General features: G+C 39.4%; 1 protein-coding gene across 10 annotated transcripts in view; it reads right to left on the minus strand.

Moving 5' to 3' along the window:
- The window catches only part of AOPEP (aminopeptidase O (putative)), a 235,091-nt gene that overhangs the window by 10,803 nt on the left and 207,784 nt on the right, over positions 1–16,504 (minus strand). For 7 of the 10 annotated variants that reach the window (XM_074856091.1, XM_074856096.1, XM_074856097.1 and 4 more), the window contains 2 exons: positions 15,591–15,735; positions 11,863–12,684 (listed from right to left, as the gene is read on the minus strand). In XM_074856091.1, coding sequence (XP_074712192.1) covers positions 15,595–15,735 — 141 coding nt within the window. In that variant the 3' untranslated portion in view covers positions 11,863–12,684; positions 15,591–15,594. Of the gene's footprint in view, positions 1–6,210; positions 6,268–11,862; positions 12,685–13,375; positions 13,701–15,590; positions 15,736–16,504 lie in introns of those variants that run through there. The other 3 variants (XR_012627089.1, XM_074856094.1, XM_074856095.1) reach the window with 3 other exon arrangements.

Here is a 16,504-nt window from a genome sequence, read left to right on the forward strand (position 1 = left end):
AATGGAATATTCCATATCATACAGCATCATGCTCAATATATAAATGAAGGTTGGCCGGGAAGCTGTCTCTCTCTTCCAGGATCATGGTTTTGGCATTTTCTCTCCTCTGGGATCACTAGCTGGGAACGGGCTGGGCAGCAGTTGGCAGGTGGTGAGCAATTTCATTGTGCATTACTTGTTTCTATATTCTATTATTATTATAATTATTATTTTATTTTATTTCAATTATTAATTTGTTTTTATTTCAACCTACGAGTCTCCTTACCCTTACCTCCCCCAATTCTCTCCCCCATCCCTGGGAGTGGGGGAGGGTGAGCAAGCGGCTGTGTGGTGTTTGGCTGATGGCTGGGTTTAAACCACAAGAGTCTTTTCAGTAACAAGTTTTCATGCATTACCTGGCTTTAATGTCAACACTTGTGCTATGTTCAAAGATGCTACTTGGAATACTCTTCTTGCATATAAAATCAGAGGCATGTATCTTAAATTTACACAGCTTTCTGAAGGTAGCACTTGTTTTTGAGCAAGGGAAAAGGAAAACAATGTACTTAGTGTCTCTTGGCTGTGAGAAGTGGAAAGATATTTTCTGTAATGCTGTTGACTGATTTCTTACAATTTTGTTCCCAGTGAGTCATACTGGTCCAAATTACAGAAGTTACATGTCCTCTCGGTCACTTTGTTAATGTTTGTAATATTTGATTCCAGCATATGAAGAAATAGTAATGTATGTCTGTCAAGAAAGGTTTTTTTTTCTCTTTTTGGATTAAAAATATTTCTGAATGAAAAATCAGAAAGAGATGTTGCAATTTTTCAGTTGTTGATAGCCACACATTTCTGAAGAAGACATATCAAGCAACACAGTTTCCTATTCCCTCACTATCATACTGAAAAGCATGGGATTAAACTAAATTATTTGTTGATCACAAACTGAGGTATTTGTCTAGTGGGAACACATGTGGAGTGCTCTACCTAGAATGACAAATAATCTAAAATTTGTCTCCAAAGGAAGAATGATTTTTTTTTTGCTTTAATTTCTAATCCAGTTGTTGGATGTGAGATTCTGTGGCTGTCCTTAAATTCTCCCCATATTACAACTATTTGTAATTTTAACTACTTAAAAAAAAAAAATGGCAAAGAGTTGCAATATATGATTCTTGCAGATTTCTTAGGTGAATTATATGGGTATTATATTTATATGTATATTGCAGTTGTTGGAGATGAATTTGTAATCATCCTTGCACAGTGCAGCCTTTTTTTTTTCCCCACCAACAAAGTGCATAAAAATTTTTCTAACTTTCTTAAACTCAATATCCTGTTAAATACTGATAAGTCAGTTCAAAGCAGGAAGGAAGTGTGCAGTGAAGGCAGAAAGAACAAAAATTAGTAGTGAATTGGTACATTCTTTTGCCTGTGTTTGGCTTCTACTAAGAAGTACTGCATGATTTAAATATTACAAGGAGGGTTTGCTTGTTTCAGGAGGCTTTAAGGAAGAGACTTAATTGATGTTATCTGTAACTTTAAAAAGATACATCTGTACTGGTGTTCTTTTTGCTTTATTTAGCACAGTTGTTAAAATCTTTGTACTTCTTTTTCCTTGCTCTTTCACAGTGCTTGAGTTATGATCTAATTTAGATATAAACCATGATTTTGTGGCATGTTGAAGCTACTTTTGTCAGTTTGCCAGTGGAAGGCAGCAGTGTGAGTTGGTAGATACGAGTAATGGAAGATTTCTCATGTGGTGACTACTGCATTATCCAGCTAACATGCGTCTTCTCTGTAATCACTGCTTTCTGGAAAAGTTCTTTGGAGCCTTCAGGCCTGTACTTTCATGCAGAACCAGCTGATGAGTCCTGAAATCAGGCTTGAAATAGCTTGTTTCCTCCCCTCCAATCTCCACGTCAGCACACACCCTAATCCTGGACATTATACTGAATATAGATAGCTTTTCAAAATTTTTCTGCTTCAAGGAGTTGTTTTGAGTGAGAATACAAACAGTAAATTTGACTTAATTTGTTGACGATGCTTCTTTCCACTCTAAGATTGCTAAATTACAGCTTTTCTAATTCTGCAAGCTTTCCAGCATGGGGCTGGGTGGTTTCTGTGAATTTTCTTCAGAAAAAAGCCACTTCTGTAGCTTCCATTCAACCAAGATCTTAGTACAGTGCATATACAAAGCAGAATACATTTATTTTGTGAGGTATGGTAGGAACAGGTATGTTACCAGGTATTGCAGTTTAGCTAACTAGTAGTAACATGTTCATCTGTTACTTATGGGATTTGTGATAAGTTTGCATACCCACAGCATTGTAAATGCAAAGAGGTGTTAATAGAAAGTCAGTCTGAAGATGCAAGTGAGTTAATATTAGTTTTGGTAAGTTAGAATTCATGCCATGGTGGTATATGTTTGGCTTGGGGTTGGTTTTAGGGGGATACAATCCCCAAAAATTCTGAAGTATTATACAAGTTTAGGATGAAAAGTCTAGCAAAAATGACTTGCAATTATTAAACTGAACACTACTAAAACAGGTTTACTCCATTTCTTTGCAGTATTATCCAATGACAGAATAAAATGCTAATGTTCTTTGTGAGTGAATAATGTCATGCTAATTAAAATCTAGTTTTTCTTGTGATATAAGAAGGGTGTAGGAAGGTGAGAAATTATGACCCTGGAATATTATGGGAGGAGTCCTCCACCAGAGCATGTTTTTGAATCCATGTTTTCGTACTTTTCAGACAGTCTGCAGTGGCTTTGTTATGCAATCAGCATGTTTTGCTGGGCAACACCAGAAGTTAAACCACACAGCTGAATTAGCTGGTGCTAGAGGCAGCGCTCTAGCACTTAATTCATAGCAGTATTCTCATGTAGGCTTGTTTAAGTCCACCTACCTCTCTGGCAAGTTGTTCCTACTCGTGATACAATTTTTCCTTAAATGCTTGCCTGGATTTAAAAGATATGCTTGTGGTAGCGATTTCATTTGCTGCCTTAGCAAGAGTAGCTTATTCTGGGAATTTGCTGTTAGGTGGTCTGTTCACTAGTGAATGCCAGAAAAGCGTTTCCCTTGCTTGCATTGGCCATCTTCCTTTAACCAGCTGTCTGGCTGCTGGGAGGGAATAAACCTCAGGAGCCACTTCTGATAGCTTAAGTGTGCTCACAGTGACTGGGTCCTTTTAGTGGCCAGGAACCAGCTAAGGATAGGCATTGGATTGCCATCAGCCACTGAAACAAAAATGTGAAATGTCAGCTGGCTGTAGCTGAGTTGTAGCAATATACTTAATAGGCATTGATTGTACCTTAGTTTGCATTTTATATTCTTGCATGTGTGTGAAGGGAGAGAGAGTGAGAAGGAAGAAAAAACCAAACACGTTAAAACTCTGTTGCAGAAATTTAGCTGTGATTTTTATATTCAATTTAATTGCAGTACTGACAGGATTAGGAAATAACAATTCCGTAGAAGACAGTCAACCTGAACATCAACAAGTAGCAGAAAAAAATCCAGCAATACTAGGTCTTTAATAGGTCTGTACATTTAACTAACTTTCCATCTCAACAAATCTTGCTACTTTAAATGCATGTTTCATAACTTCTGTATTATGTTAGATGATGGACTCATTTCATAAAAAAGCGGTCCCTCAGTAACAATGACCCTCTCTGCTATTATTCTGAATAAAAATGTTAGGCCCATGAACTTTTGCAGATGCATACTGTCATCTTGAAAAGATCACATTTTTACATACTCTTGACCATAATGAAGAGTTCCTCTTAGTTATTGACTTTCTGAATTACGCTGTCCTTGAGATTTCCCACGTGTATGTGCCAAATCAGCCTGTGTGTACAGTTTAGTCACTTGCCGTTTTGACTTTATTTCTTAGCTTGTGGGTTTATTTTGAGGCTCCCAAAACAGGTGCATGCAATGTTATTTGCATGCTACTGTTAAACATTCCCTTAATATTTCACATATGAGAAAGCAGCTTTGTTCTAATGATGCAGTAATTTCTACTGCATATAAGTTGTCTAAAGGTAGAACTTCCTTTTATTATTCCAAAATAATTTCTAATGGTAGGGGAAGGTATGAATTTCCCATCTGTATTATCATTCCCTGTAGAGCCTACCAGTAAGTGTTTAAGTGCTTTTAATCTCATGATTGTGCTGCGCTTCCATATCAACTTGAGATGTCTGCAAATAGAGAGAGAAAAGCCAGTATCAAATTCCACTGAAGAGGAGAGAAGCCCTGAAATTTGCTACAGAATTAATTCTTAAGATGGAAATTAATGGTATGTGTGTCTGTGAATTCAGGCATTATCTGTGAGTTTCTAGTAGGCAGGATCATTACCACCTTTTCTGGAGACATGACAAAAATACATGTCTCCATAGACCACTAAATTTCTTCTTCATATTGCAAAAACCACTATTATGTTTCAACTTCTTTTTCTTGTGGGTTTGCTTCTTTGCTAAAACACAAATTATCAGTGTTGAGCAGTACACTGTATAGCATACTTTTAGGGCCAGACTGAATTGCTGTAGTTGCTTGCCTTGGCCTGCTTGACATAGGCCATGAAAGGATACTGAGCAAATGTCAAGCCTAAACCTTGCAATTAAGCTATAACATCCCTCTTGGAAAGACAATTCTGTTGGGATTTAAAGGTTTCAGATAACAGCTGTTGACTTTTTCATCATAGCTTTTGTAATCATCTTTTCAGTAGTTCTGCTTCTGCTTGCTGTATTGGCAGAGCCAGCTCTCAGATGCAGTTACTCTTTGGGCAGAAGCATTGCCTTTTCTTTCTCTTCCCCCTCTCTACCTTTCTACCCCAGATCCAAGATGAATGTAGGTATGATCCATAATGGGTTTCTAGGAGAAAATGAGTCAAGCAACCAAAACCAGCTGGTTTTTGCTAGGCTAAGTTAGGTAATGGTGCAAGTCATCCAGTGTACCTGTCAGGGAAGATGAAGATACCTGTCAGCCCCTGTGTGTCCCTATGTGTGTGATGCCAGCTCTGCTTCCAGGCACTACCCTAGTACATATTTTAGTATGTTGATTACTGTTAATTTGCACCCATAAAGTTAGTTTATTTTTAGTAAGATTCACTTTGTTCTGATGATCTGTTCTGCCTTTCCAGCAGCTGAGCTGGAGACAGTATTTCCTCTTTTACCTCTTCTGTGTCGGTAGACAGGCTGTACGAATGGTAGATCCAGTCACTTTATTTTTTTAATTTTATTTTTAAGATCGAATACCCCAAAGTTATGCAAATGTCATAGAATGAAGTTGAAGAACTTGCATATAAGATCACTTATGAGCTGAATATCTGTTTTTTCTACTGAGATCCTTCACATACATACTTCTGTCTAACCACACAGCAGTCTCTAAGTCAGCTGTTCCCTGCCCTGATTTCTTCAGACTTGACAAACTTAATGGTCATAGAATATTGAAAAAGGAAGAGAGTTTGGTATTATAGCCATGTTGTCTCCCCTCTGTTTCAAAAATCAGGCATTTGAACAGCCCAGTAATTGTATGCCACTTCAACAGTAACTCTACTTTGGGACAGTTATTCAAATATATTGCAGAGTCTGGCACTCCATATGTATTTAAAGAAAATATGATAAGGATTGCCACATGACATCCTGTTGTGGTGCCACTTTTATAATTTTCCTATCAATTCAGTTTTCTTTTGTGAATCTGAAAGTTCAGCTCTGATTTTTCAGACATTTCACAGAGTAAGCTCTGCCTTCCTGACTACACTGGCAGCAGCAGGTCCTCACCACCTCTAAAACAGTCTTTACTAGCTGTGTTTCAACCCCAGTCTTTACTAGCTGTGTTTCAAGACAGAGAGGGGAATAATTTTTGGTGAGTTTGTTTCTTACTTATTATAAACCTTTGGTTTTGGTGCTGGATGCTCAATGCTAAAAATACACCAACTTTTAGCACTGACCTTCGTTCTGTGGTGTAGAGCAATTGCTTTTGTCAGCATCACATCTATCCTACAGCTGATGCTGGCATTACTAGATGTTGGTAAAAGAGAATCAGCTAGCTTAAGATGTAAGTAAGACTTTGGTCCTACTGTTTTCTTAGTATGACTGCTTCCTAATTTCCACTCTTCCCTTCCAGCTATCACGTGGGAAACCCATGCATTCCTGTGATTTGACTGAAGAAAAGGAGAGGCAAGTGCTAAGGTAGAAGGTGCGTATAGAAACCATAAAGTATCAGTAGATGGGCTTACTTGTTTTTGCATAAAATGTACAACCTTGTGAGTGATTATTCATCTGACACTTCATCTCTGTTAAAAAAAAAAAAAAAAGTTCAGCATTTATGTGATGTAGGTGCATTTTTTTAATATTCAAGCAAACAGGGACAATTTTTTGCCTCAACTAAAATTGGGAGCTTAACTAAAAAGCCTTCCTGGGGTCAAAAGGAACAGGAGATGATAATGAGCTTAAGGGCAGTTTCAGCACAAGTGGTGCTAATGACAACATCTTAACATCAGTATTGCAGAATAATATTGCTGTATTACTGAAGGGAACAAGAGAGAGTTCAAAATGAATGATGATGCCATGGCTGTAGGGAAGGGGCATGTGAAAGGCAGAATGAGGGAGGAAGGGTCTCACATTTTACATTAGGGAACAAGAAAAAGGACTAGCATTTTTCAGATGTAAAATTGAGTAAATTGGAATGAAATTTTAATTGATTATGCTTGGCAGGTGTTTCAGGTACACCAAGAGGCATCTGGACAGGCTGTATTGATGAGCTGAGGCCAGTTGTATGAGGTTCAACAAGTCTCAGTGCCGGGTCCTGCACTTGGGTCACAACAACCCCATGCAACGCTACAGGCTTGGGGAGGAGTGGCTGGAAAGCTGCCCAGCGGAAAAGGACCGGGGGTGTTGATTGACAGCCGGCTGAACACGAGCCAGCAGTGTGCCCAGGTGGCCAAGAAGGCCAGCGGTATCCTGGCTTGTGTCAGAAATAGTGTGGCCAGTGGCACTAGGGAAGTGATTGTCCCCCTGTACTCAGCACTGGTGAGGCCGCACATTGAATACTGTGTTCAGTTTTGGGCCCCTCACTACAAGAGAGACACTGAGGTGCTGGAGCATGTCCAAAGAAGAGCAACAAAGCTGGTGAAGAGTCTTGAGCACAAGTGTTATGTGGAGTGGCTGAGGGAACTGGAGTGGTTTAGCCTGAAGAAAAGGCTGAGGGGAGACCTCATCACTCTCTACAACTACCTGAAAGGAGGTTGTAGTGAGGTGGGTGTTGGTCCCAGGTAACAAGCAATGGACAAAAGGAAATGGCCTCAAGCTGCACCAGGCGAGATTTAGATTGGGTATTAGGAAATACTTCTTCACTGAAAGGGTTGTCAAACATTGCAGCAGGCTGCCCAGGGAAGTGGTTAAGTCATCATCCCTGGAGATATTTAAAAGATGTGTAGATGTGGCACTTAGGAACATGGTTTAGTGGTGGACTTGGCAGTGTTAGGTTAACAGTTGGACTTGATGATCTTAAAGGTCTTTTCCAACCTAAATGATTCTATGATTCTGAGAGATAGATGCAGAATGGCTGCTGACACACTGTAATTTTTAATTTAGTTTTGTGTTTGCAAGTGTGGACTGTAAGGGGGTACAGTTGTAAAGCAGATAGCTATTACTACCAAATATAAAAACAACTGAAGAACAAAGTTAGATGATACTATGATGTAACAACGTACAGTTAACATGAGGTTAAAAAAAAACCCGCACACTTGTTTCTGTGTAGTGGATGATGACCACTGTCCTTTCAGAATTAAAGATGGTGCCAAGCACCAGCTTCTCAAACTAGCCTGTTTAGATCTAGCAACATCTAGTCAAGATGGCTGGGGATGATGCTAGTGGCAAAACAGACACCATTGGCTCATGAATAAAACGTCCCAGAGTGAGTTTCAGGAGAGAGTCCCAATGCTCAGATACTGCAAGCCCAGAGGAAAAGCCTGGAAGTAGTAGGAGAAACAGCTTTTTTCAGAGATGAGTGAAGTGAGCTACCTTAACCAAGGGTTACAATGATGTCTAGCTGCTCAGAGGCATGAGAGAGGACAGCAGAGTGGTCATCTCTACAAGGGGGGGCAATAAGCAAAACCAGGCTTTTGCATGGTAATACTGTGGGCATTACTGCTGGGGTACTGTGCTAATACAAAGTGATGCTCAGCTGAAAATTAAGTTCCGTTTTGTGATGCATACATTATCATGAAAAAGCAAATCTTTACACAACTGCAATTTCTGCATGCCTTTAAATAACAGTTATAACAAATGCCTGTTCTTCTGGCAGTGATAAGCAGCATGAATCAGGCCCTGAATTTTGTGCAGAACATACGCACTCAGTTTTACTCACAGTAAATGGACAAATGCAGTTTATCTCCCAAGCACTGTGGAAATGTCTCAATTTCTTTATTCACTGGCATATTTCATGGCAGAAAATGTCACCCTGACAGCAAGGTAAATTTTTGAAATAATTTTTGCAATATGTTGTGCCCACAGAAACAAGGGAACATATCCATGTTAGTGTATACATTCACTTCAGTATTTGTATGTGCCTAAACTCAGTCTACTTGTGGTGAAGTACTAGATGAGTCAGGCTTCTCTTTTTGGTTGCTTCCTTGTCCTTTCTTGTAATTAACTTTTTCTTTTTGACTACTAGTCTGGCCGTCAAAGATTGGGGCCAAGAACAGAAATGCACTTACATGTCTGTTAAAATCTTTGCCCATTGTAGAAGACATCAAACCAGACTCACGAATACCAGGAATTGTAGCACCAAAATAGGTATTTTATAGTTTTAAAAGATCACAAAATGTATTGATTTAATTTTTAGATATTTAGAATTAGTGTCCTGGAACAAGGTTTGCAGTGAATTAGACTAAGGTTTTGTGCTCAGTATGTGGGTTTATGTCAAATGGTAGCCTTGCTATAAAAGTACCTTATTATGAGAGTATATTGTACATATTATGAGAGTATGCTTTGGTCAGAGGAAAATACCATTAAGTTGCGGATGTAAAATTTGAATGTTCCTAGGTAATTCATATACAACTACTCCTGACTCTTAAATTATGAGTATGGAAAGACAAACCTGTGAAGGCATGGAAACGTCTCCCTGTTCAGGCACAAAAGCCAAGACAGGAGTGCCATACAGCACAACAGTCTGTAACATGCGACTCACTGCGTTTGTGCACCAGCATTGCAGCATGTGCAGGACCCACCACTGCCCACCACCACCTGCCTGCGGCATAGGGGGGCCTGGGGGTGATCAGTCCTGAAAGGTGTGGGGTTTCCAGATATTTCCAGTCCAGTTTCTGCATGGGAAGAATCAACTCGGAAGCAGTAAAGCCTTTGGCACATAATGGCACACTGTAACTTAGCTGCTTGTTCATTTTTACAAAGGTGTAATGGTTTCTTCCCGCATCCTTATGTATGCAGAGGAGCCTACACCTGCAAACTCTTAACAGAACAGCTAAAATTTTCTGTAATAAAAATACTAGTTCTCAAGAATTTCATCAGCTGTGGAGATAAACGCTAGCTGCAGTGTTCTGCATGATACATTATCATGGCCTAGATCTATAGAACTTCTGTTTTGTTTTTGTAACATCTTTTTTCATAGTGCTTGTTATGTGTCAGAAATCCCTATAGGCTCCTTATGACTTGAGTCCTACTTGTTTCCTCAACCCGCCTGCTTGCTCAGACTGCATTTCTGGCTAGACCTGTTGTTTCCAGGCTAGACGTTTTTCCTTCCCTCTTACGTGTGAGGAATGGGCAGTAGGGTACAGCTAATTCCCTCCTAAAGGAGAAAGCACAGAGCCAGCAGCAACTGCAAACACCTCCCAGCAAAGCTGAAGACAGAAGACAAAGCGGAGGACCTGCTGTCAGCAAAACAGTATGTTTTACTCTGTGTTTGTAGCAGCAAGTGTATGACCAGGAATGCATCTCCTCTGAGGGGGCAAGATCACCCTCCCGTTATGGTCTACCTTTACTCTGAAGAAGTGACCCAGTAAGCGGCATAGGAAAATAGATGCTGATCCTTGCTGAACCATACAGATACAGTTTTAGCTGAATCTGAGATTAATTTTTACAGTTAAAAGTTACATCCAGGAAAGAATCAGTGAGATCCTAGCCAGCTGCTGGCCTAATGAAGTAAGTGGGAGACAATCCAGCCTTCTGCATTGGGCTTTCTAATGTAATCCAAAGTAAAATATACCACTCTAGAAAGGACTGAACTAGGGATGGGAGAAGAAAACAAGCAAAATGCTTTATTTTATTCAGAGGGGGCTGACTACGAAATAGAAGTAGAATGAAACCTAAGCGGGGCAAGGACACATCTATGTGAAGGCCTGTACTTATCACAGCCACGTACATTGATATGTAAATGTATGTTAGCCATGAAGTCTTAGCTTTCACCTTGGAAGAGAGATTTAATGTCATAGCATTTCTGCCACTTTCCCAAATGCCTGACTATGCTTAAGAACAAACAACTTAACAAATGGGCAGCTTCACTGTTTTTTTATATGTTGACAATCAAGTCTGGATAGAGGTATCATTTGATAAAACATCACTTCCAGTAATGATTTTAATTACAATAAGTTTGGAAAAGGATTCTTTTGTTTGCTTTTATTTACTATAATTAGAATCTACAACTTCCTCCTCTCAGGAAATTAATATGGAAACACCCACCTTGGAAGAATCTTGAGTAAAATGAACAGTAACACTATTTTTTCCTGCTGAGCTTTCAGTAGGGCCTACTAAAATCTTAAATAATTAAATGATACTTCATACAGTTCACTCCCAGAACTTTTTACATGATTCAGAAGGATTTTAAACTAATGGTAATGCTTATCGTGTTAATGAAGCTACCACACAATACATACAGGAGTCTCCTTTCTTACTTCTGATGAGTTACGGTGACCTTTAGCTTCCTTAATCTGGAGCCTCACTCTATTTAGCAATGCTTGCAGTAGCAACACAAGGCCATACAAACCCAAATACAGGGCAAGGCTGCCACCTCTTTGCCATTTTTGTAGGTTGTTTGGTGTTGGTGGGTTTTTCCGGTTCATTTTCTCAGTTGCTACAATGCATGATGGGTCACAAAGTTGCCGTGAGGGAAATCAATGTTCATGTTAATAATGCTGAGACAGACTGGAACAGCTGTAGCAAGCAAAATAAACTACTGCTGTGCTCAATATTTTTAAAAAGGTAGGAAAAGTAAATTGTTTTTAAGGAACAAAAATTTGGTGATATCTGCGAATGTGTGGAATGTCTTACCTACCATGTAGTTTTAACAGTACTGGCTCTGAACAGGCTTAAACACATTTAATTTCTGGGTGTCTTGAGCAAACACCTTATCCAGATCTGGTTTCATTCCCTCACACAGTGGAAAAGGCAAAAAGCAAGCTGGTTTCCTTTGCTGGCCTTTGCAGAAAACCCTGTGAAATGAACCTTAACTCTTTTATGCACAGGACCTCTTAACAACTACATCTGTGAGTGTAACTACATTAGAAATCACTGTGGTATCTGAGTGCATTCTTGGACAATTTCCTAACTCTTGCTGCATTTAGAAGAAGTTGCTGTGTCCCATAATTCAGGTATTGACACTGTGTGCCTGGAAGGGGGGAGAGCGGAAAATGTAGTGAGGTAAAGAGGAACTGTACTCTTTGGACTGAAGTCACTGCTGAGGCAGGCTCTTACTTTAGATTCTGAGCACAAGAACTTTAGAAAAAATAATTACCATGTTTAATTTTTCTTGGTAATATCCATTAACTAGTAACTTTCAGCTGCTTCTCTCCTACTGCAACAGCAGGAAAGGGGTCATTCTTTTTGCTAATTTTGTAAATTAACATTGGACCACTGTGCACTGGAAAGACTACACATACTTGAAAAAAAGTATTTATTTTTGCAAGAGTATTTGATGTAAAACAATAGTGTACAAAGTAAATATGCTCACAGATTTTTGTGTTTTAAATTCTTACTCTCTAAAAGGAACAATTAAGATGTTGTCTGATCAGTGGAGCAGTATATTCCTAGGAAAGAAGAGCTACACTTGACATGTCACTGTGCAAAAGGAGCAGCAGAAGGTATGGAAGACATTTTCAGAAAATGGAAGGTCTGACGTTTCTGGTAAAAGTTAATCTAAACAAGACAGAGAGAGAATGCTGATCTTTGTTTTTCCGTAAGTCCTGTCCTCTCACCAGGATGATTGGTCACTTTTCACAGATTATTTCCATTTCCGATTAACGTCCCCAGCCCCAATTTTATATTGGCTTTTTAATTTGGCATAGAAGTTACAAACAAAATTTTAAGTACAGAATAGAGTTTCATTGAATTTCAGAGATTACTAATGCTGGCCAAATTACTGGAGTGCATAAAACAGCTCAAATCGAGAGTCCTTGGCATCTGCAAACTGGAATGGTTATATCACCAAAGACCAAGGATAAACTCCCAATCTCTTGTATTAAAGAACTACCTAAAGCCACAGTAACGTGTGTGTGTGTGTGTGTGTAGTTTGGTTTGTGCATGTGTGTTCTTGGTTACAGTGAGCCTCTGGAAGACATAAATACTGAGAGGTAAATGTTCTGTCAGCTGATTGTTTTAGCAGTCACATAATCCTTCCTTTGATGTCTTGGGTCAGTGAAATCCTAGTACCATCGAGGTTTAGTAGAAGATATATTAAAAGATTTTCTCTGTGATCTTTCCTGCAATGGAAACAGCAGTAAAAGTTATTACTCTGTCATGGTAAAGGAGTATCTGTGCATTCTTGACTGTCCCAGCTTTCCAAATAGAGTTATTTTTTAGGTTACCAGTAGAGCATAACTGTGGTTACAGAGTTAACGATGATCTCTTGATTTCTAGAGCTACCACAACAAGGTCTGGAGAAGATGGGGAAGATCCACAGTGCAAGCACATTCTCTGGGTTATTAGCAGGTTACTCTGAAAATAATGCTGGAAGTCAGTTACCAGAGCAACACCGTGTGATGTGCTACATATCTACATACCTTCCCATCTTAAACCAACAGTTCTCTAAACAGCTTTTCCACCTTAGGCCATTTAATGTTTAACATCAGGACATCATAATATATACTAATTCAGGTTTTGAGAGAAAACAGTAACAATATTTCTCAAAGGCTCTTAGAAAAGCAACATCTTTTTTTGCGCTAGGGCTCGACTCCTGTTCCTGCTGAACTGAGCCAGTGTGTAAAATGAGAACTGATATCAGCTCAGTAGGCACTGGAGGACGGGTCCATTAACAGCCTGGAACAACAGCAGCAGCTCCAGTCGGGAACAACCATTTCCTGCAAATGATACACAGTGCTGAGCTACAACTGCAGAAAGATCATGACAGCATCCATTAAAGAGAAAGACTATGAAGCAAATCTTTATAGACAATTCTGGTTTAAAGTAATTTATTTCCTCTGAGCGTCAGAAGAGCATGGTAACCAAATTACTGTAGGCGATGCCTTATGTTTGCAGTCAGACTGAGAATTTAAGGAGTGCTGTTTATTCTCAATTAAAACCAAGAGTCTTTGGTCCTCCCCAGGTCACCTCTGCCTCTCAGCCTCGGTATACTGCATCTCACACACATGGATGGATTCATTGTAAATCTGTCCATTCAGCAGCAGGGTATCTCAGCCAGCAAATTCTTTCTGCCCTGCACAGGCTGGTATTAGGCAAAGTCTCCTCTCCCCTTCTCTTCAGGTGCAGAACTTAGCCACTGTGAACAAAGAGGGAAACAATCACTGTTCACCAATCAGCTAAGCTCTGCACCTCACCAGAGAGGTCTCCATCTCCGTATAGCTAATTATCAGATGAGGTTCTTCTGTGATGCGTCTGCTGCCTTCCTCTTTTTAATGCTTTAATGGACGGAGAGGACTCCACGCTGTGCACAGATTGGATAGTTATGGTGAGTTTCATACTAGCAGCTGCGGTCATGGCTGCGTGGTAATCCCTGGCAATGTGATTTTAATCTTAAGTCACAAATCATCATGCCAGGAACCCAAACAGCCACAACATTAAAAAAAAGCTGTGCAGTCACACAGAGTGTTGTTCTCATAACAGTATCTTTAGATTTTATGTTACAGCTCACTGTGCACTCCTAGTCTGTCTGAAACATCAAAGAAGCAATTCTAGACTATCGCTAACACATACATACCATGTAATTTTTCTGTGCTAGATACTTAACCACCAGAAGCTTGTAAAAATTTTTATTTTTATTTTATTATTGAAGGAACTATAGGAAGACAGTTCCTAGTACAGTACTACCAAAACAAACTGCATCTTCATGTTTCTGGCCTTCAGACACCAGAAGGCATCTACCAGATTAAAAATTGTTGAAAGTAAATCATATTCCTGTGGGTCCTTAGTAACTGGGAGCACACAAGCAAGTCTCTTAGCCCTATGTGTTTTAGAAGATGACCCTCCTACTCCATAACTGATATCTTAGCACTCTACAGTCTGATCCACCTTTTCCAAAGTTTTCTTGGCAGGCACAATTCTTGTCTATACAGAAGAACAACCTGGCTGTTCATAAACAAACTTGCTTTCATGGTATCTATCATCTGCTGTATTTCAAATAAAGTAAACACCACAAATTCAGCTGGAACTCTCTATCAAGTACTGCTACATGTACAGGCTTGAACAGGAGAAAATGAAGATTTCTGCTCGGTACCAATTAGAAAATGATGATTTTGCTAAATTAAATGCCTGAATTTTGATACCACAAATCAACTGTAAAGTTACGTGAACAACCAAGGCAATCAGTCTGTCAGATGAGTTATATCATTAAGCAAAAATCTGAGGTACGCTGTACTGGAAGAGACCTTCATACCAATAGTAATTGGCTATATTTTAAACACGCATGTACAGACACTGTAAGGTTACCTCCAGCTACTCAAATAGACTGAAAAATGGAGAATATCTTTGCAAATTGCCAGTTTATAGCCTGCAGCAATCTTTATTTCATTAATATTTCTTGCAATTCTGCTTTTTGTCTGGTGATTCCTCCCCATTAACTTCAGAAGCAAGCTAGATTATGTATGATATTAAGAACCTTCTTCATGTTAAGACTACTCTTAGTACCTCATAATCAGTCTTCAAAGGTCCCACTACACTTAACACAAAAACATTTAAATTATCAGCTTGTTCTCACATGATTCAGATTTTCTTCCAAGTGCACAGTTTGGTACTTCCACTGTGGGCTCAGATTCTTTTCAAAGACTGTGCTGCCTATCAAGTCAACATGCAGCTTTGTTAAACAGAAATGCTCCTTGCACAATTGCAGTTTCTGTAAGCGGAGTTACGAATTCAGAGTGGGAAACAACTGCAGGTGGAGCCTGGCCTTCTCTGGCCATTTGGACTTAGAGTTGCCTCTTGTACAGTCCATTATAAAGTACAACAAAGCCATACTTCTTACTCTCCAACTAGTGCCTACAGGTATCTAACTCACTGCTCCAGCAGATGGACGTAAAAAATTAACAAGAGTTACTTCTTGAGCTAAGCAGGCACAAGCTGTGTGGTATGCCGAAGTTTACTATGCTTAATGAGCTCTGCATATTCTTTCTGTATGAGGCAAAATCAGGGTATTTAATTTAAAAAGAAAAATCACCTCTTCAGAATAACATCTCTGCCACCACGCTGGCTGAGGACACATCCATATGTTCTCGTGCTGCAGCAAAGCATTTATGTGCAAGTTCTTGTTGTTTTGCATCTTCATTCACCATTAATTCTCCATAGAGGTACACCCCCATTGCCTGAAAGAGGAACGCAACACACAGCCATCCTATCACCAGTAATGACAAGTTAACTGGTTTTCCTTCCATTGACTTCCTAGTACTCATTTAATTAAAACCAAAACAAAACAGACAATCCCAAACACAGAAAATACCATACACTCTATCACACTTACCCTTTCCCCAACAGAGTAGTTTTTTCTGGATCTCTTTAGCCTAAGGATGGTTGTTTATATGTTGTATTGTGTGTGTAAGAACAGAAATTAATAAGAGGTGTATGTTATGTCGTGACAAGAAAATGCTTTCTCATTCCATTTTTCTTTCCACTTTTCAAGCTGAAATCTGTTTTCTTTTATCCACTACCTGAAATATTTCCAAATGCCCCCTAAGAAAACAGCTTGTCCCTCTAATGGAATACACATTTTCTTTCCAATTGGGATGTTTACACACACACACATGGAAATAGAGGGGACATAAGCCAAAACAGTCCACTCTAAAATTCCTGTTTGGCAATCCTGTAACTGGACATCAACTGAAGGCAGAAAGATCTCTGTTTCAGACTCCTCTTTACATCTGAGATATGGCTGAACATGCACCAATTCTGGTTTGGTAAGAAGGCAGACTTTTCCTAACTACTCAGTCTGGACACAGCAGCTATCAAGAAAGGTAATGGGGCACCTGGGGGTGAGATTTGGACCCCTTCGGCAGCAGGTAGCAAAGCACTGGCTACCTTAACAGGAAGCATATCGGGGATTGTAATTTTTTTCTGATGATACGATTTTTCACCTAA

This window comes from Strix uralensis, chromosome Z (assembly GCF_047716275.1).
Source record: "Strix uralensis isolate ZFMK-TIS-50842 chromosome Z, bStrUra1, whole genome shotgun sequence".
NCBI lineage: Eukaryota > Metazoa > Chordata > Aves > Strigiformes > Strigidae > Strix > Strix uralensis.